At 37.3% G+C, this 21834-nt stretch overlaps 1 protein-coding gene across 2 annotated transcripts in view; it reads right to left on the reverse strand.

Moving 5' to 3' along the window:
- Positions 1-21834, reverse strand: part of yrt (erythrocyte membrane protein band 4.1-like yurt) — a 454068-nt gene that overhangs the window by 328999 nt on the left and 103235 nt on the right. For both annotated transcript variants that reach the window (XM_067140591.2, XM_067140590.2), the window contains exons 2-4: positions 19375-19479; positions 3640-3682; positions 2151-2327 (exon numbers count right to left, since the gene is read on the reverse strand). In XM_067140591.2, the coding sequence (XP_066996692.1) occupies positions 2151-2327; positions 3640-3682; positions 19375-19479 (325 nt within the window). The remainder of the gene's footprint in view (positions 1-2150; positions 2328-3639; positions 3683-19374; positions 19480-21834) is intronic.

Raw genomic sequence — 21834 nt, forward strand, 5'->3', positions numbered from 1 at the left:
CATTTTGTACATATACATACATTTTATAGAAGTGATTAGATAGAATCTGAGAAAGTTATTTCAGAACGAAACATGCTATGTAATTTTAAAGGTTTTCTTTTAGAGTGTATTCATAAATTTTTTATTTTGTATTCGACATAACAGAAAATCTTGAAGGTTATATGACGTATATATTGGATTTAATAACCTGTTTACAATGGCTTCAACGATTTATTTTGTCACAACAATGGAGATTGTTTCTCCTAGTAAATATCTCTTAATTATCAACTTGACCACTAGTAGGAGCATCTTGCAGCCTTCAAAACAAACATACTGACCCACAGATTACCCCCCCCCCCCCAACCCCTTTGACTTGCTACTCTTATGATATAAAAAATTAGAAAACTAGTGGAATCAAGTCAAGTGCGGAAAAGTCCTTAAGATGAAGAACTGTTTGATTATTTGCAAGATGGTGGTGGTAGTTATGACATCCACATGGAATTAGTCAACTATATGCTTAATTTAAGTCCATAAATACTGCGCTGATTGTGACCATTTTACATAGAGAGCTTTAGATCTCTATATTACTTGAGAATATAATGAAATAGGCCTTTTCAGTCTCATTACATGATTCATAGTGACTCTCATATCTAACGCCCTGACCAGACTTTACCACAAAGGCTTCACAAAAAGCAAGTAAGCTTGTAGTTTTACACGACTGTTGACGTTATCATAGCCATGGGACCTCTAGTTTAACATGGATTCCAAACTACTGGGGTGTGACTTTTCAGATTTCTATGGGAATTCTATACAAATACTCAACTACCTCCATGATCTTAGGAAATATGATGTTACTCAACATTAGTACTGTAGTAGATTTTTGTGTATAATATTCCAGAATACAGGACCTTGTTCACAATAAATATAACATCTATTGTTTAATCTATAAGTCAATCTGAGCACTCTGATATCATGTTAATTTGGTATTCATGAGTTACAGGTAAAAATGTATCTACTCGCTAATAATTCTGACATATTTTCCCGTCTGAATGAATTAACACCTGAAGGTTTGTTTCAGTTTTGCCTAGCATTACTGTTTGTTGAATTTGGTTTCCTATCAAAGTGCATCACTACTGTTAGTTCATCACTGGTGATATATTGTTTGTATCTGTCAAACTAGCAATAGAACAACACAAAGATTCTACCAGGTCATGTACCCTTATAATGCTTAAAATTCATATGAATGAAATAAGAATGAAGTAATAAATATATTTCTTCTTCTTGTTTTAAACATGAAAACATTCACATCTTTTATCTCTGAAACTGCTGTGTTATATTTTGTATTAATAGTCGTTTTTGTGATCAAGGATTATCTGGCAAGAAACTTTCTCAAGCCCACTATATTGTTGAAAAAATAAAGGCTGTCTGTTTTACTCGTACTCCTTACATTTTTCACCTCAATTCCTGGCAATTTCAAGCATCAGTTTTGATGGCTAGATTCTGAACCTCTTTAAGTGTTACAATTTCCTGACAGCATCCACAGTGACATATTATTTTGAATGAAGTTACTAACAAGTAACTAACAATCATATACTTGTTTGTAGGCAGGCATTAAGACGAACACGGTTTCGAAATGATAGATAAGATATATAGTTGTCAACTAAATGGTACAAGACTACATTAACCTTAAATGCCCTGGGTAAACACAGACCTACATCACAAAAACAACAGGCATTTAAATTTCAACACTGTGGAGGATTAACAATGCTTAAATAAGACTAAATGCAATATATTTAGTGAACTGTAAGTTATTGTCCACTACAGGAGGAGTAAAATTACATGAAGCCCCCTAAGAAAATTATTTATAAATACACAACTGTTGAATATGGTTTTGGTCTAAGAAATGTGGTAGTTTGCCTCCTTTCACAAATACTAAGAAAATGGTTCAGACTTCTCCAGGCCTTTAACCTAAATAGTTTCAAAATGTCAAATATTCCATCATGAAAGTATCATGATTTCTCTACAAAGAATTTATGCAGACAACAAATAAACTACCAGAAGATGCACTCATGATGATGTAATGATGATGATGCTTGTTGTTTAAAGGAGCCTAACATCTAGGTCATCTGCCCCACAGGATACACTCATGAAATTAATCCAGGTTAACTTACACTGTAAAGCTAAAGCTGATAATTCAACAGCAGTCTGGTAGGGACACTCTAGCCGACCCTCAAGGATGTCCTGTTTCAATTGAAGGAAGAACTGGTACCTAGTCAGCTCTTCCCGAAGACTGTTAGGTTCTGATGAGTAAAACTTGACTTTAAGCCGAAGAGTGTAAGGTGGACCAACTGAAAATTGAAAAGTTAGAAGAGTAACAAACTGAAATTTAAAAAGAAACTGTTATTTTAAATAATGATAAATTTCACCAAAAACAATAATATTTCACTATTGTAATACAGTACAGTATGTCTACAGTAATTAAATTGATCTCAACAATTCTTAAATCGACACATAATCGGACGTCTGTTAAGGAAAAAGATGTAAAAGGAACTGCTTACCTACCTTACATACATAACACGACGGATCGTATTGTTAAAATCTTATGTAGGTACCATGTACGAACTGTTTTGGAACATCAATTAAGATTAGGCAACTCCTGCGACTAACTAAGGATAGTTTGCCTAAACTGCAACAACCTGGTATCTACATAGCTCCCCGTACTTGTGGCAAAGTTTATATTGGGCAGACTTCAAGAACGGTATGTACTCGCATCAAAGAACATACCAGATGTATCAGACTCAATCAACCTGATAAATCAGCTGTTGCTGATCATGCGTTAACACCTAGTCATGATGTTTTGTTCCAAGAAGTGGATGTTCTTGCCCGTATAAAGCAATATCGCCCAAGAATTATCAGGGAGGTGGTTGAAATACGTAAACACCCAGATAATTTCAACCGCGATACAGGCTACAACCTCAGTGAATCATGGCTACCTATTATCAGAACCATTAGAGAGTAATGCTTTACTGTTGCCATTCGTTGTCTCTATCTGGGGCTAAAATGGCGTCTCGTTTACATCTTAGAGCACCATTTCAAGTTCCTTGTTGCTTTCTCCTAGCAACCTGTTATGCATCGTTTCATTTCTCTGTGTCTCCTGATGAAGAAAGGCAAGGTTCCTTTCAAAACGCGTTGAGTGTGTTTTTATAATTAATTACACAGCATAAGCCCAAAAATATACATCATGAATAGTAATTAAAGAGTTAAACTTTATAAAGTCTTCAACAAATCTAAATAACTTTCACAAACTTTGCCGTAATTCATATTACAACATACAGTAATGTACAGTAGACAGAAGAGACCTGGAGTTTACCGTCCTAAGGCACTCATTTTGATTGAAAGAATCTTGTTGGTCCCTCCTTCATTCACTCCAATCAAATGAGGTAATAGTAACTAGTGCGAAATCTGGACGTCCAATACTCCACATTTTAAAACTTAAGTACTCCACTTCGTATGTAGACAGACTCAACATTTTTCAAACATATCTTCAAAGCTATCAAACTTATCCTCCATTTAGAAGACCTTGCTACACTTGATTCATTACTAAAGCCTCCTTTAAAGACAACAGCACCAATTACTAAACAAGGAAAGGAATATACTTACTTCGAACCTGCTTCTTAATGGCCTTTGTAGGATCCAGCCAATGCTTAAAAAAGAAAAAAATGAAAATTTCATTACAATCAATGTCAAAAATCTTTCTTTTACAAATTACTTATGTTCAAAACAAGGAGCAGCAAGGTAATATTGTAATAAATCAGCTTTTTCTTACTAGCATTCATAGAAAGACATAAAATTTGAATTTTTTATGGTCTACAGGTGAATAACTCAAGGGAGACACGTATTACTTTGATGATTTATTATTATTATTATTATTATTATTATTATTATTATTATTATTATTATTATTATTATTTGCTTTACGTCGCACCGACACAGATAGGTCTTATGGCGACGATGGGACAGGAGAGGCCTAGGAGTGGAAGGGAAGCATCTGTGGCCTTAATAAAGGTACAGCCCCAGTATTTGCCTGGTGTGAAAATGGGAAACTACGGAAAACCATCTTCAGGGCTGCCAACAGTGGGGTTCGAACCCACTACCTCCCAGACGTAAACTCACAGCCGCGCGCCCCTAACCGCATGGCCAACTCACCCGGTATTATTATTATTATTATTATTATTATTATTATTATTATTATTATTATTATTATTATTATTATTATTATTATCATCTTCCTAGCATCTTCCCCCAATTTATTGAGGCCAGCATTTGATACATATGTGGCCCAGTTTTATGACCAGATGCCCTTCTTGACGCCAGGACTATGTGGAGGAATATATTCACTATTGCGTGTTTCTGCGGTTGTTGAGTTGTGTATGTAAATGAAGAGAAATGTATTAAGATGAACCCAGTACCTGAGCCAGACAAATTAACCATAAAAATTTAAAATCCTCAGCCTGGCTGGGAATCGAACATAGGGCCCTTTGAACCAAAGGACTAACTGTGGCAAATATTTGTTTATAGGAAGGGGAATTAGGAATTGGAATATCTTAACAAGGAAGATGTTCAATAAATTTCCAATTTCTTTGAAATCATTTAAGAAAAGGCTAGGAAAACAACAGATAGGGAATCTGCCACCTGGGTGACTGCCCTAAATGCAGATCAGTATTGATTGATTGATTGATTGATTGATTGATTGATTGATTGATTGATTGATTGATTGATTGATTGATTGATTGATTGAGCATTCAGCCAAAGCGCTGGATGACAACATCGACGACGATGATTATTTAAAAACGGTAAGGTCATGTGAATGTTTCTCTCAGATATTGAGATTCTTAAGATGATGCCTGAATGCTATAATTTTGTCACATTTATGCAAAAGCAAATGCCACTAACCTCAGTTAGGAGCAGGACAAATATCAACTGGCTGCACCACTGATGTCAACTACCATTACAAAGTGAAAATTTCAAATGTACAGTTTATAGCTCACTATTCTTCTTCAGACTGGATCACTGTAATTTTTTTCAGATATCCTTTAGACAAGTACAAATAGCACCACACCAGTCTGGCAATCAATTTCCTTATGCAGAAGTGAGGATACTAATTTCATAAACATTTCTGTCCACAGGATACTACTTATTCATTGTTTTCATTCTAATTATGGTGGGAAAAGTGGCAGATAAATATTCATACTGAGGAAATTAAGCAATTTATGAATAAATGCACAGAAATCACAGACATGAGTCAGATCAGAGGATGGATTCATGGAATACACAGAGATGAGGTAGGATATTATAGGAGACAATAGACTAAGCTGTGCAGGGTCCAAAAGAACAAATGGTCAGACTTCATACTCAACAATTTCACCGTAAGAAGAGTAGAACCACAAAAAGCTTCAAGGTTAACTGTGAATAGAAGTCAACAGACCTAAGTAGCACAGTTGGTAAGACACATCGCTATATTTCAATCTCGTGAAATGAAATCCGAGCACAGATGGTAGGAGTTTAATACTGTAGTACTTAAATGCGAGAGACAAGGGTCAGTGGATTCTGGTCCAACAGTCAGTGTTCCATGCTGCAGTCTGGGCAAAAGGATGAGAGCTGAAGAAGTTTCCTTTTTTAATTCATAATAACAGGTGTGATACAAAATTAAAGTTTAATAATGCAAGACATTGCTATAATGTGCCTAAGCAGAAACAAAAAAACTTGAGGACAGAAAGTTCTGAGTAAAAGAGACATGTGCTGTTTATAATTTAATCGGGAAAATGTGGAATCTGTAGAATAGTCTTAATAGAATCCGTAGAATAGTCTTAATAACATAACTGCTATAGATCATCAAATAACCTACAATAAAATTTAACATTCCATGATACCTGGATGTTTGGAAATTAGCAAGTGATGCAATTCTGGAAGATTTACTCCCTCAACACCAAATTCCTAGTCTGACCACATATCATACGGAATGACATAAGTAGTGAATCAATGCAAAACAAAACTAGCTTCGGTACTAATATCATCAGCCCTTTTAACATTCAATACCAAGTACGTATGGACATGTCAATAGTATTCATAAATAATAATAGTAGGAGTTACAACTAGGTATAGTAATTAATATCTCACACTAATGGTGACTATTTAGATTTTTTAGAGGACACACAAACAATTAATAATGAAAAATTCAAGAATATTCTATTTTGGTCTAGGTATGTAGACGACGTGTTTGTTATCCTGGATGAACGCATAACCAACGCCTCTACGACTCTTAATAATCTTAACACAATAGATACGGAATCCGAAATAGAAAAATCCATTAATTATCTGGACCTAAAGATCAATAGTCACGCCTCTTCATTTTCTCTTAGTATTTACAGAAAACCCACACAAACTGCAGTTACAATACGAAATGATTCGATACACCCCTTAGCTCACAAATGCGCGACCTATAACAGCTTGGTGAATCGTTCTTTTAGCATACCAATGTCCAAACAAAACTTGGACAAGGAACTGAACATCATTCGAGCTACGGCTAAAGCTAACGGTTTTAAAGGGAATTTTATAGAACGAATAATAAGCAAATTCATATATCGCCCTCACGCAAGTCTGATGAAAGATAAAACAGAAGCAAAGGAAATCGCAACCTTCACGTTTAATAAAGATGTGTACAGAATTACAAATATTTTCAAGAAACGTAATATTGGGATCGCATTCAAGACAGATAATAGAAGTACAGCAGCTTTACATAATGCTTCAGTTGTCAACAAAGTTAATCCATATTCTAAATCAGGTGTATATAGATTCAAATGTAGAGACTGTGGGAGCGGATACATAGGGCAAACTGGACGTAGCTTTAATGTCAGGTATCAGGAACATTTTAACGCTGTAAAATATCATAGATTCTCAGCGGTAGGCCAGCATATCCATGAGTACAAACATAAATTCACAGACATAGATAAAGACCTTGAGATCATGGAAACACTGGCTAAGGGACAGAAGCTTGACATTACGGAAGCATGTCTAATACATCTAGACCAATATTATAACGCTAACCTTAATCTGAATGAAATCTCGGAAAAACCCAAGGTATTATTTGATTGATTGATTCTATTACTTAACAAGCTAAAAATTCCAGAAAATTTGAAAGTCTTTCGAACTCTACGTAACAACTTTGTGTACTACTGTCTTCGTCCACAACGCCCCCCAGACCCTCTCCTAAATGTTCAACGTTCTAGAAACATCCCCTTTGCCGTCCCAACTTCTCCTTCCCTAGCGCTTCATTACACAGCACAAGATACAAGCAGACACACTCGTTGTGCTGCAGCCATCACGCGAAGTACACAGCTGTAGAGGTGAGTCAGCCGTATCAACAGTTAGATTCAATCAGTTTTCTTTATCAATTTTCTCGCTTTTCTTTTAACATTGGGGTTCATCATTACAGGGTTCCATTGAACTGAGAAGCTATGTCTGCCTAACAACTGTAGGACAAATTAAATTACAGTTCCAACCACTATACATACAGCATTAAAAATACTACGTTTCTATACCTAATAAAGTCAAAGAAGACGGCTCAGTTTTAACAATCCTATTGTATATAACGAACTTTTAATCCAACAAAGCGGTTAATATATACATGAAATGAACATTTTAACATCAAATGGACTGCATTTAACTTTAATTCTTCAATCTTAAGATCGCAGTTGAATTCGGCATTACGAGTGTATAGAATCACAGAAATAAAGGAATGTGAAGACTCATCAACCAGATGAGAAATTTTATATTTAGGACTTACAAGAGTTTTCAAGTTACATATTAGAGTTTTTAACCTAGCATAATATAGATGATAAGGATTTAACTATAGCAATATTCTATTGTCTGTATATATGGATATTAAGGAGTTAAGTATGACAATATGTTGTTCATTGTTTAGATCGCCAAGTTTTTACACTTTCTATGCAGCTGATGATGGTGTGAAAAATTGAACACCGATACATGTTCTGTAATAAATAATGTTGTGAATACCATCCAACAACATTGTATTTAAAAGGTGGAACCCACTAGATTCTAATTTAATTGTGATCTCAGTTCAATACGGACAAAAATATGAAGTTCCTTACGTTTATTCATTTTACTGAATCGATTCATTTGATTCCGTTCACGTTACTGAATCGATACAGTGATCTGATTCACGGCACATTAGAGTCACCGCTCCTACTGCATCTGTGTAGTATGTACTGGTAAGACAGCAGCAACAGCATTCAGTGCTTGCAGCTGCCATCTGGTCTTCATACTACGAACTCCTTTCTTAGAAAAAATGCTAGTCACGCTAATACATTGGGGGTTTCCGGCGACACAGGATGGGAAAGGTCTAGGATTAGGAAGGTAGCAGCCATGGCCTTAATTAAGGTACAGTCTCAGCATTTCCTGGTGTGAAACTGGGGAAGCTACGGAGAACCATCTTAACGGCTGCCGACGGTGGGATTTGAAGTTAAATTAATAAATTTCATTGTTTGTCCATATTGAACCAAGATTACAACTTTTATTATAATTTGGATCCACCTTATTGAATACATAAAAACTGTTGTTTAGATGAAATTACAACATTTTTTTTTGCTATTTTGTTTTACGTCGCACCGACACAGATAGGTCTTACGGCGACGATGGGACAGGAAAGAGCTAGGAGTGGGAAGGAAGCGGCCGTGGCCTTAATTAAGGTACAGCCCCAACATTTGCCTGGTGTGAAAATGGGAAACCACGGAAAACCATTTTCAGGGCTGCCGACAGTGGGGTTCGAACCTACTATCTCCCGAATACTGGATACTGCCCGCACTTAAGCGACTGCAGCTATCGAGCTCGGTACAACATATTTCAATCAGAACTAGTTTCCACGGCCGTCTGCGTCATCATCAGCTGATATAGGTTCTTGGAAAAATTGGCAATCACAAGTTTATCTACGTCAAATTGAACACAATTTAAAACCATATTAACAACTTAAAACTGTGTTACGATTATACTGTCTCAAAGTCCATATTTTCTACAAGTCCAAGACTCAAAAATATGGACTTTGAGACAGTATAATCGTAACACAGTTTTAAGTTGTTAATATGGTTTTAAATTGTGTTCTATTTCATGTAGATAAACTTATGTGATTGCCAATTTTTCCAAGAACCTATATCAGCTGATGATGACGCAGACGGCCGTCGAAACTAGTTCTGATTGAGATATATGTTGTAATTTCATCTAAACAACAGTTTTTATGTATTGAATAAGGTGGATCCAAATTATAATAAAAGGTGGGATTTGAACCCACCATCCCCCTAATGCAAGCGCATAGCTTCGTGATACTAACCGCACGTCCAACTCCCTCAGACATTTTTGAAAATATGTATTTTTCTATTAGATGAGGACTTTTTTAAATCGTCATATTTTGTATAGGCTACCCGAGATGTACAGTAGCCCACTGGTTTTCTGATTCAACATACCATTGGTTAAGTTATTGCGTCAGTCGGCTCACTTACTGTCCACATATGATTGAAGTCTTGTGCAACGATGTGACATATGAACTGAGAGAATACTGAGCCGTTCTTCCCAATATAAAACAGGTATTTTTGAGTGGGCATGAGCATGACTCATAGTCATAGGACAGGCTAGAGTCGAGTTTAATTGTCAAATGTCAACTAAGTTATAATACTAAGATTCATTAAACTAATAAATAGTATAACCTAATAGCCTATCTACTTACTAGCTACTTCAGAATTATGTTTTGACTACCTTTTTAACACTGCAAATAAATCCATCTATTATTTAAACCTCCCTGTAAGAAGAGGACAGTGAATGCAAATGGGTATTATTTTCAAATTAGGTGAGCTCGAGAGTCCATTATAGCATACGATTCTTTCAGTGTACCATAGCACACTGCATGTCTCGCTGCAGCGGAAGCTCGGCTCTCCGTCAGTGTCCAGTGTGCCAATACAGAGCCGTGTGTATCTTGTGTCTCACTGAGCCGTGCTCGTTCACGATTCTTTCGGTGTGCCATGGCTCACTGTATGTCTCGCTGCAGCGGAAGCTCGGCTCTCCGCCAGTGTCCAGTGTGCCGATAAGGAGCCGTATGTATCTTGTGTCTCACTGAGCCGTGCTCGTTCACGATTCTTTCGATGTGCCATGATTCACTTTCTCCCTGCAGCGGAAGCTTGGCTCCCCATCAACGTCCAGTGAGTGCGCCACTCAGCACTGTCCGCTGGGAGTAAGCTGAATCGTGTGCCGTGGGCTCGCCATTCCTGTGAATCGATTCACTCGGGCACTTGAATGAAACGACACACTGCTTCGAATCATGCATTCAGTAGCCAAGACTTGGTGACACTTAGACCAGATTTAAAGGAAAAAATTTTCATCAAAAAAATGACAAAAAATGGGAGTCATAAGCACAAAAAGGACTTTAGAAATGACAATGTAACTCCCTCAAAAGAGTGCTATTTAACTAAAAACACACCAGCACATTCATGGATACGCATGGCACATACTATCTTACATTTATCACTTAACAACATAGGGAAAATGTTGTATTTGATCACTTTCAACATTTCAATACATTTAAAAGTCAGATTCTGACACTTTGAAAGCAGGATCTTTTTATAAAGAGACAATGACTGCTTAATATCAACTGAAAATAGCAGTGAAAATTAAGTTTTTATACCAAAAACTAAATCAGCACACATAAGTAGGTTTTTTTTAAAACTAATATCTGGATTCGTTAAACTTTGCTTCCGTTTGTCTTTAACAAATCCATCCAACATGGTGTTCACTTCTACCACACTCCAGCGGGTCTTCTTGGAGGAGGTATCTTTTTCAAGCCTCACATTGGCACCAGGCAGAAATTTGGAGTAGTACACTGCATACAGTTCAGTTTCCAAATTCTGACTCCTCAATGAAGCTTTTGCCTGTGCTACAATGCAGATTCTTCACTGTCTATGCACAACAAAACTCTTAAAACTTGTTGAAATTCTCAAGTTAGAAAAATAGCACATGAAATCAAAGTTCCCCATCTGGTCATAATGGGAAAACTTGGGCAATGGGAAGCTGTAATTTATCTGTAACAGTGCATTCTATTGGGGGCCTTAATCAGCATTTTCCTGAGTTAAGATATGATGCAATCTGCTAACTGGTATTAAGCTGTGACTGCTTTGCATGCCCTATGTAAGGCATGAGCAACACAGGTTATGTGATGGAGATTGGGATAAAGAGGTTTCAGTTGTCCAAATGCTAAGACAATCTAGGGTGCCTGGTCAGTAACAACTTGCCTTATTTTCTTGTACGGTATTCCTGAACGTCAGGTATAGCAGCAGCAGTTATTAAAATTCTGGATGATGGCTGCAGCGTTGGATACAAGAAGTGGCTTTGATGGATCTCCTGATAGGAGCATCACAAGGGAATTCACATTCAGGACAGCTCTGTAGACAGAATCAGGCATTTCATCCAAAATAAAATACACGAGATGCACTCCAATTACAGCTTTAATACTTTTTACATTAACTTCGTACACCGGCTGCAAGTAATTCTTTTGTGGAGTGCTTTCATCTGGGACAGATCTTTCTATGCACTTTTCAAAGAAATTCTTCACTGAAAGCACATTTACTTTATGAAGAAGGCATTCTGTTTCTTGCATTTCTCTTCTGTCTTCTGGAAAAACGCCTATATGAATGACTGTGTCAAAGATTTCCCACAAAGTTATTTAACACGTTTGCGGCCAATGACGACACATATGCGTCATGACTCCACTTTCACTCAGTGCCAATGACGACACAGGTGCGTCACATTCCGCGCCAAATATTAAAGCTCATATTTCCGCCAATATGTATGTAAAAAAAAAAAACAGACCTCTTATCTGTGCATGGTTAAGGTGTTATTAAACATATGCGCCATCCGGGCATCAGATCAATTGTTAATTACAATCTCTGTAGCCATTAAAAGTCGGCATACATTTCCGCGATATCAAAAGGGAACAGTGAAGTTTCAGAACCTTCTCATCGGAAGGGATAAACAGGTGATTTGCAATTAATGACAATAGTCTGGAAGATCTGGTGAACGTTAGTGACAATAACAGCATTGATAGTGACGACAGTGCTGACAGTGTGAAAAGTGACTGTAGCCACCTGCGTGAGAATTTTAATCACGGATGTGTGTGTCGAGTGTCTACTCCCAATTCTCACACTACAGAAGATGAGGCAATGGCGGCGTGTGACTGTTACAGTAAGGGAAGCACATATCATAAGCTAAGAAGATACATACAGTAAAATGAATACAATAACTCACATTGTCTTGTGCTATTTGAATGTTAATTCCATCCGCCTCTCCTTCGTAACGAATTCTTCTATGACAAGGCTATAGAATTCAACTTCATTCTTTGATGACTTCAATTTCAGTAACATCTTCTCAATCGACAATAGAGAAAAGTTCGAGAGTCCCTGTTGTCCTTGTGTGTTTCTGCAGTAGGTGTGGATTCTACGAAGTGCCGAAAATGAACGTTCGGCACTAGCACTGGACACTAGGACAGTTGAAATCAACGCATATAACTCAAACAGTTCAGAAATGGCAGAAGATGACAATCCACTACTTTTTAAATAAAACAAAAATTTTAGAACTCCCATCGTAAGATACTCATTGGAGGAATAAGCTACGCTGAGCTCACTTCTGAGACGGGCAAAGTCAAAATGCTGACCGTAACTTTGTTTCAAAGAACAGAATGCTGCTTCAGGAAAACTTTTCTTTGTTTCCTTTTGATCAACTAACTGTAAAAATGTTGATTTCTTGAGTGCTTGGAACCGAACTTCTAGTTGGGTATGTATATTGTCATATATCTTGCAATATATGCGACGCTAGTGTGAATTTATGCCGCAGATTTCATTTTGACATAGCCTCTTCTTTGGCAGCTCGTAGCTCTCTTGACATTTGTTCTATACTCTTTCAAGTTCATTTCTTTTTCCTTGAATGGTACTTTTTGTTTCCTCTATTTTGGCAATACAGAAATTTACATCCAGTGCTTTCGTTTGAAGAATTTCAAAGGGAGAATCGGTTAAGCAAAATATCTCACTAAAAACAAATAAAATGAAATTGAACTGGAATTCTGAGAGAACACTGTTAAAACCTCGAGCTTCGTAATACGTTTGACTATCCCATTGCTCTGGATTATTGAGGATATTCTCGAACAACTGAACTAATTCTTCTTTTTGTTCACGAACTGTCTCACACTTTAGGAAATCGTCTCTTGACTTCTTTATCTAATGCAAAAGTTCTCTTCTTCGAATTAAAAAAGAAAGAGTCCAAGCTACTCAGAGTCATGAAGAATATATTACATTCATTTTTTCTTAGAAATTGTCTGTGTAAGGACAAGGTCCAGTCTGTGAGCAAAACAATGTATGAATATAGCGTCGGGGTATTTGTGTTTCACTCTTTTCTGTAAACCACTGAGGCCTCCTGACATCACTGCGGCTCCATCGTAACATTGAGCGACTAGTTTAGAACCACAGTTGAACTCGTCCAATATGTGGAACATGTAATCTGCAAGAGCAGGAGCACTGCGATCGGCGCTTACGTCGAAAAAATCTAATAAAATCACTCGTGTACTTCTCCATCAGCAGACGTGTACCTAACAACAGTTGAAAGTTGGGAATGGGCAGAAATATCAGTAGTTTCATCAATAATAATCGCCACGAATTGTGACTGTGATATTTCTTTCTTCATTTCGGTCAATAACACACTGGCTACTCCGTCAATTAAATCATTTTGTACTTGATGTGAAAGACCTGTGAACACCGTTGCTTTGTGCAAATGATTTGCCAGTGTGTAGTCATACTTCCTCAGCAGCGTTATGAGTTCTAATTTAAGGAACTTTTATCTTATGCATGCGCTCTGAAAGGAAGTTCTTGTCTTGCAAGATGCATTAAAATGTCAGTCAGTCGTTGCATCACCTTTCTATTCTGTTTTACCAACTCGTTATGTTTTATTGTCTCCAGTTTACGCTGCTGATCGAGTTGCAAATCTATTCTAGTCTTCCGAAAGTTGTTAACAGAATTTCAGCTTGGATATGTGTTTGTGATTGCTGATGACGCTCGGATGTTTTAAGCAAGTTATTCATGTCATCGAAGCCTACACTGTTCCACACCCCCCTTTTAATTTGAAAATAGAACGCAAGGCCAACAGTGGAGTTTTGATGTTTTTTGACCAACACATAATGAGCCTATTTTTGCATACTGCTCTGAATTAAAGTGTCAAACACAACGTTTCGTTTAATTTTTACACCCGGTAAATCAGGCATTGGTCTGCCACCGGAAATTATATTACTCTTCTCTTCAAAAGTCCTCGAACTCATGCCGTGGATTAAGAGAGATTCTAATACGCATCCACACTCCCCTCCACTCTCCTCACTCGTGCCGACAGTTGCCATGCTTTAGAGACTCAAAGCAGGGAATGAGCACAGTCAATGCATTCCCTTCTAATCCGGCAGAATCGCAGTAGTTCCTTTAATTTATGTGTGCACGTAAATTTGGTGTAATTTTCACAAATAACACAAAGTAAATTAAATGGTACAACTTACTGTACGATATTTCCAGTCGAAAACACAAGCACAATTAAACCTTTTTATCACAAGTTTTATCACATACAAATACTCTCAAAGGGAATGAGTCATCAGATCCATTCCCTTGGGCAGAGCTTCCCGAACCCAAGCGAATAATTACGAAGGGACTAGAGTGAAGCCATGGTCGAGTCTGGCAAGCCACTTGCCTGACGAATGGCTTTGATAGCACATCGTTGTGTACCTCTTGGAGACAGATGTATGTTTGCAACTCTCAACTGCCCATGCATCACTGTCACGTTAAAATAAAGTTAATTATACATTACATAAAACGACACAAAATTTAAAATAAATAGTGGATACAATAACATGCTTAAATGTATTTTTTTCTTTGTGTAATAATTTTTAAGGGAATGACTCATTTCCCTTCATTCCATGGAATAACCGCCCCTGAGATGAGGAAGACGTATGTAATATCTGATCTCCAAATCTCCCGCCAAATAACATGGGCAATATTTCAGAGGGTCATTTCTTGGAGTTCAGATTTGTCCTCAATGAAACAAATAAACTTTATTGTTCAGCTGGGAATGAAGGTTCCACTGCCAAGTGACGCGAAACCTATTGATTATTTTCGCTTGCTTGCAGATGACAACTTGCTGAATAACACTGTAACTGAATGTAACGCATTTGTAGAAGAGTTATTTTTGCGAGGAAGTGTCACTGAAAAGTAGCACACACTATTGACTAGTTACAATGTACAGCTTATGGAGTAATGTATGTATACATTGTTCACACGGCAATAATAAGATTCTACTGCACAGTATTTTTGTGTGAAATGTTTAAAAACGTATTTTTCTGTTCTAAAGAAGTTCTACAATCGAACAAAACATTATTTTCCTCGTTCCACTTAATTACCAGCCATGATGCACATGCTGCATCAAACGGCACCGAAAGCGAAAAGTGCCGCTGACGCAGCGTGCGGCATGGCTTGTATGCACATAAATAATATTGAAATAATTAAAATCATAATCTAAAATGCATAAGGACACAGAAATGTACTCCTTTAAACAAAAAAAGTATTACGGTACCACGGTAATGGTTGCCGATATCCGAGCAGCCGCAAACGTGTTAATTTCCTGATGTCTTGCATACTGAAGATGTTGAACTATTCAATCTTTCATATGTTTTTTTAGCTTGAAACTGACATGACACAAGGAACCCTGGACAATCTTACTATCACATTCAACAAAATCATTAACACATGTGGCCATAGCACACAAAGTTTCAACTGCTCATAAATTAGATGACAGAAAGGTCTAAATCTAGTAAATAATTCCCATCAGCAAATTATGCTCAGTCGTTTCGTATGCTTCTGACCTGATCTCATTGATGCAACATGTGCTACAAGGCTCACTGGACAAGTCCAACTGCGATTAAGACCATCTTTAACTAATAATGTTTCCATAGGGCCTATGGTGTAGATGGGAAGTTAATGGGCATGTGCAAAAGGTTTTTATAAGTAACAGTTCTCATTGGCACAATTTGTCAATATTTGTGTGTCAAATATAAATACCTGCAGCCTGTTAGAGCAACAAAAAAAATTCCTCTCAGATTTTGGTAGGTTTCTGACATCTGTATGAATTTACGGGAATGAGGAGACAAACAAACTTCAATTTTACTTCAACATTTTAACATGTACATCAAAATTTTAAACTCGTATATCATCAACCCAATACTGAATGTGTAACATCAACAGTTTCACAACCACAGACTATAACACCTGTAATGTGTTGCAACATACCACCATATATTTTACCTACTTTCCATTTTTAAGTGTGAAATTGTCACTATATGTATTTTATATCACATTGTACGTATATTGTTTATAGTAATATAATATGTTACTCGCCCAGTTTGCAATTGAAGGGCTGAGAACCATAGTGGGCCAAATCTACCAACCGTTGAAATTGAGTTAATACCATCTAGCAGTTCATTTCTGCCTTACGTATTAACTCTTCAACTGGGTTATCTCCACGTCATCCCGTTTATGTGCTACAGGGTCACAAAATATCAACCAAATTGAACTAGCCATAGTGTCATAGTGGGCCAAGTCCTCATGACCAATCCCTCGCTTTCTCTGAGTCATGTGATATGCATAGTATCATGACAAATATCGACCATGAGAAATATAAACAGTGATACAAATTCGAAGAAAAGAAAAAGCGTGTATTTTTACAAGAGGAAGTTTCACGTGTATAATGTAGGAATACATTAACTGTGAAAATGTTAAAGGTTAGGCCTTCATGTACACGCGAGGTGAAGATAAAGCACGAAGGTGTCCAACAGAAGTAGGTTCATGTATTCTGTATTGCCTGAGGAACGTCAGCACAACAGCAAATCATTTTTTTTTTTTTTTTTTTTTTGCTAGGGGCTTTACGTCGCACCGACTCAGATAGGTCTTATGGCGACGATGGGATGGGAAAGGCCTAGGAGTTGGAAGGAAGCGGCCGTGGCCTTAATTAAGGTACAGCCCCAGCATTTGCCTGGTGTGAAAATGGGAAACCACGGAAAACCATCTTCAGGGCTGCCGATAGTGGGATTCGAACCTACTATCTCCCGGATGCAAGCTCACAGCCGCGCGCCTCTACGCGCACGGCAGCAAATCATTTAATAGCCTATTGAGACACATGTGGTGGTCAGAATAAGAATCAGTATATTGCATCTTTGTGGGTCACATTAGTTCATTATTCCCAATTTAAAATTATTGCTAGTAATTAAACAAATGTACAAACACACAATTGACATAAACACCATCTGCTCGATTGCTAAATTTAACAGCTTTAAAGAGGATTTCGTTGAACGTATAATTAATAAGTTCAGATACCGCCCAAAAACCACCTTACTTAGAGATAAACCCAGTTCTAGCATATTTTCAACATTCACTTTTAACAAAAACGTACATAACATCACTAATATTTTTAAGAAACAGAATGTCAATATCTCCTTCCGAACTAATAACAGAAGTACGGAGATTTTACATAACTCCACTTCAAAAAAATAGATGCAATCCTTTTTCTAAATCAGGAGTCTACAAGTTCTGTTGTAATGACTGTAACTGTTCATCCATAGGACAAACTGGACACAGCTTCAAGATTAGGTATATGGAGTACGTTAACGCTATAAGGTAAAACAGATTTTCCGCTGGGGGCCAATATGTCCATGATCTAAAACACACTTTTTCTGGTATAGATCCGGATATTGAGATAGTGGAGTCTTTAAGTAAAGGTCCGTTACTTGACACTGCTGAATATTGTTACATACATTTAGACCAATATTTTAATTCAAATTTAAATATGAACGATATCTCCGAAAAACAAAAAATACTGTTCGATTTCCTTATTATGTTTTTTAAAAACATTAAAGTTCCAAATAATAGCTCAGTTTTTCACATCACGCACTACACTTCATCTTGTTATGCGCTTCTCCCAGAACGCCCTCCAGATTCCCCTTACTCGATTGCCCCCCAGCCCCTTCCCTCAGCCCCTCATCCCTGTCCCCATCTTCATCGGCTCACGGCATGTCCTTGACTCAAGCTTGCCACAACGCTTAGTTCCTTCCACACATCAGATCATTCAACAGCGGTCCGAGGTGAGTCTCATAGATTAATAAACACGACACACTTTTTCTACTTCAGCACTCCACTCCATAAAAACATTTCTCTAACCAAGTACTTTTTTCTTTATACTACAGGTCACGCATTGAACTGTGAAATGTTGTTCGTTTAACTTCTTAAGGATCTCACAGACATGTTACAACAATAAGCCAGTAGAAATACACACATGCAACTGTTCACAGCTGTGTTTTTAAGATTGCTTTTATCTTTCACAGAATCATTACTTATATTCAGAACAAAGCATAACAAGTTCTTAAAGAACAATTTACTTTTATCCAATACCAAGTTGTGACTAAAAGTCAACCAAGGACTCCCAAGTTCCCAACTTGGAAGACCTACAGATCACAATGTGTTACATTTGACTCTCAAGAACTTACTTGTTGAAAATGAAGATAAACATAGCCATTAATGTCAATTTATTTAGGAATTTTTCATTTTAAGAGTACTGTTATAGTGATAATGAACTTGTATTTTATTGTGTATCTGTAATTTTTGTATGATTGCCCGTGTCCACGATCGGCTGAAGATGACACATCAGCGTCGAAACTAGTACCAAGTAAATAATATGTTGTAACTTAATCTCAATGACAAACTGTAATGTACTGAATAGGTGGACCATTAAGTTCTCTTCAAAGTTAGAGGTTTTGTCAGAAAAAAAAATATAGGAATTACCTACATTTTTGCAATTATTCTGTAAAAAACGGGACCAAAAATAAGAAATATTTAAAAAAAAAAAAAAGGAAATATGGACTAAAAGAAGGGGGGAAAAGGGAATTCAACACCACGTAATTTGATCAGTGGAAGACAGGTCTGCAGACTGTAATTATTTCATGTTTCATACTGAAATAATAATAAAAACTTTAAAATCCGGTCTCTACCTATGACGATAATGAAGAATTATAAAAGCTTTTTGACTACAGATATTTAGTTCTTATGAGTGCTTTATTTTTTACATTTTGCTTCAAATGTAAACTTTCAATTTCGTAAGTAAAAAATTCACCTTCTAATTCATATAAAGATAAAAAGGTACATACAGAAATATTAACCAGATATTGAGACTATATACAGTTTTCATAAACAATAATATATTAAAAGGAATTACCTGAACGTTATTAGCATCAGTGTACTGAAGACCAAAATAATCCTTTTCGATGAGATCCAATGAATAGAAGACTTGTTCATAGAGGTCACTTCCCACTGCTTTTTTCTGAAACAATAACAACATAAAGCATTAAAATACCACAACGAATTTTTGAAAAGACAATAAAAATTATAGACTTTATTCAATAATAATAATAATAATAATAATAATAATAATAATAATAATAATAATAATAATAATAATAATAATAATAATAATAATAATAATAATAATAATAACAACAACAACAACAACAACAACAACAACAACAACAACAACAATTATACTCGTCGTCAGCTGCAACTTGTATCTGAGTAAACATATTCTTCAGCAGCTTACATTTTCACACTGACAAAGCTTTGTGAATATGTTTCATTGACTTAGTAGCCCAATCTTGGCATGAAACATACGTCCACACAGATCACATGACATGGTTGAGGGAGGGTGGAACTGAGCATGACGGAGCTTCTCTGCTTGTCATTTATCCTCTTCACATCGCTGTCGTTCCTCTTCAAACACCGAAACTGATGTAGAAACAGTGTGGCGCCAAAGTGTACGATTCTCAGCAAGCACATCCCAGAATTGAGTGTTAACTCCAGCTCTTTTCATAGTATGCTTTAGCTGATACTTGAAACGCCTCAAAGGGTAGTAGGTAGGGACCCTCTTCGGAGACAGCCCTCCCCAGGGAGTGAAACCCCTGCCTATGTGAGTCCCAGAGCTCACTGACCCCGTGCGTAACATCCGGTAAGGGTCCCAGCTCACGGTTATGAATGAAGACCTCAACAGTATCTGCAGCGGAGAAGATAAGACTTCAGTACGGTGGAGATGGCAGAAGAGGTAGCCCCGGACTTGGGGATAAATAAGAGTACAATCTAAACAGGCCAACATTCTGTTTCTTAAAAATATTAGTGATGTTATGTACGTTTTTGTTAAAAGTGAATGTTGAAAATATGCTATAACTGGGTTTATCCCTAAGTAAGGTGGTTTTTGGGCGGTATCTGAACTTATTAATTATACGTTCAATGAAATCCTCTTTGAAGCCAATAAATTTAGCAATCGAGCGGATGGTGTTTATGTCTAAAGAGGCCAGGCAGTTGAGGCTCTTCAGAAGGGCCGATTGTCCCTCGGCAGAGGAAATGCTACTGAAACATATTAACTCAACGGTTTACTCGGCGGAGAAGATGGGCTTCAGTACGGCAAGTGAAGCGGAAGAAAAAATGCCAGGCAGACTGGCTATGAAGGCGCCACTCGGTTTTTCTCGAGTTAGCACCAGTCCGTCGCAGTTTCAGTGTTCAACACCATGTCTCATGCATGTGCCGTAGTGAAGGATTCTGAAATCATAGTGTGTGGGTCACTTCCTAGCAAGCTAGATCCACCTTAAACAAATCCACGCCAGTGGAACTTTCTTCAGCTGTTACTTTTCAATAATAATAATAATAATAATAATAATAATAATAATAATAATAATAATAATAATAATAATAATAATGAAGAATGTAAGTAGAGAATTTCTTATGAAAGAGTTTCATTTCAATGCTCATCACTAGGGTGCAGATTTCTATTCCATCTGTGAGATTTCTGGCATGCCTCAGATATTACATTCCACAGTGAGTAGGTAGTGGTGAAATGAAAATGCCCGGGAGGTACAAAAACCCCACTTTGACCAGGGAAGCGAAAACAAACTGTCGGTGCCTTCAGTGTGCAGTGAAGTCAAATTGGAAAGCTTTGTTTGACACCGTCGCCACAGACTTTCAACTGGCATCTGGAACTTATGCCAATAGTTATATCATTTGTTGGGTGGTGTTTGCACTTGTGTTCCACAGACAGGCTGTGGCACATAAGGATCACTAAACTGACCACTTGTCATCAATTACAGTGGTGCAAAACAAATTGCCAGTGGACTCTAGAACAATGGAAGATAATCATGTGGAGTGACAGATCATGCTACACATCTAAGGAAGAAGGCTCTCAATGATACATAAAATACAATACAAGAATGCCTTTGCTGTTGTCCGTGGTGCTTTGGCTAAAGCAAGAAAGCCCTTTATGGATGTGTATGGGCCTGGCAAATGCCAAGTGAGCATTATTTACTGGAGTGCATTGTTCCCACTGATATCTGGAGGAGGAGGCATTATGGTGTGGGCCTGTTTTTCATAGCTTGGTCTTGGTCCACAGGTTATAGTTCTCCTAACCGTAAGTGCAAGCCTCCGTGGCTCAGGCGGCAGCACGTCGGCCTCTCACCACTGGGTTCCGTGGTTCAAATCCCGGTCACTCCATGTGAGATTTGTGCTGGACAAAGCAGAGGCGGGACAGGTTTTTCTCTGGGTACTCCAGTTTTCCCTGTCATCTTTCATTCGAACACCACTCTCCACTATCATTTCATTTCATCTGTCAGTCATTAATCACTGCCCCAGAGGAGTG

This window comes from Anabrus simplex, chromosome 2, assembly GCF_040414725.1.
Source record: "Anabrus simplex isolate iqAnaSimp1 chromosome 2, ASM4041472v1, whole genome shotgun sequence".
In the NCBI taxonomy this organism is placed as follows: Eukaryota; Metazoa; Arthropoda; class Insecta; order Orthoptera; family Tettigoniidae; genus Anabrus; species Anabrus simplex.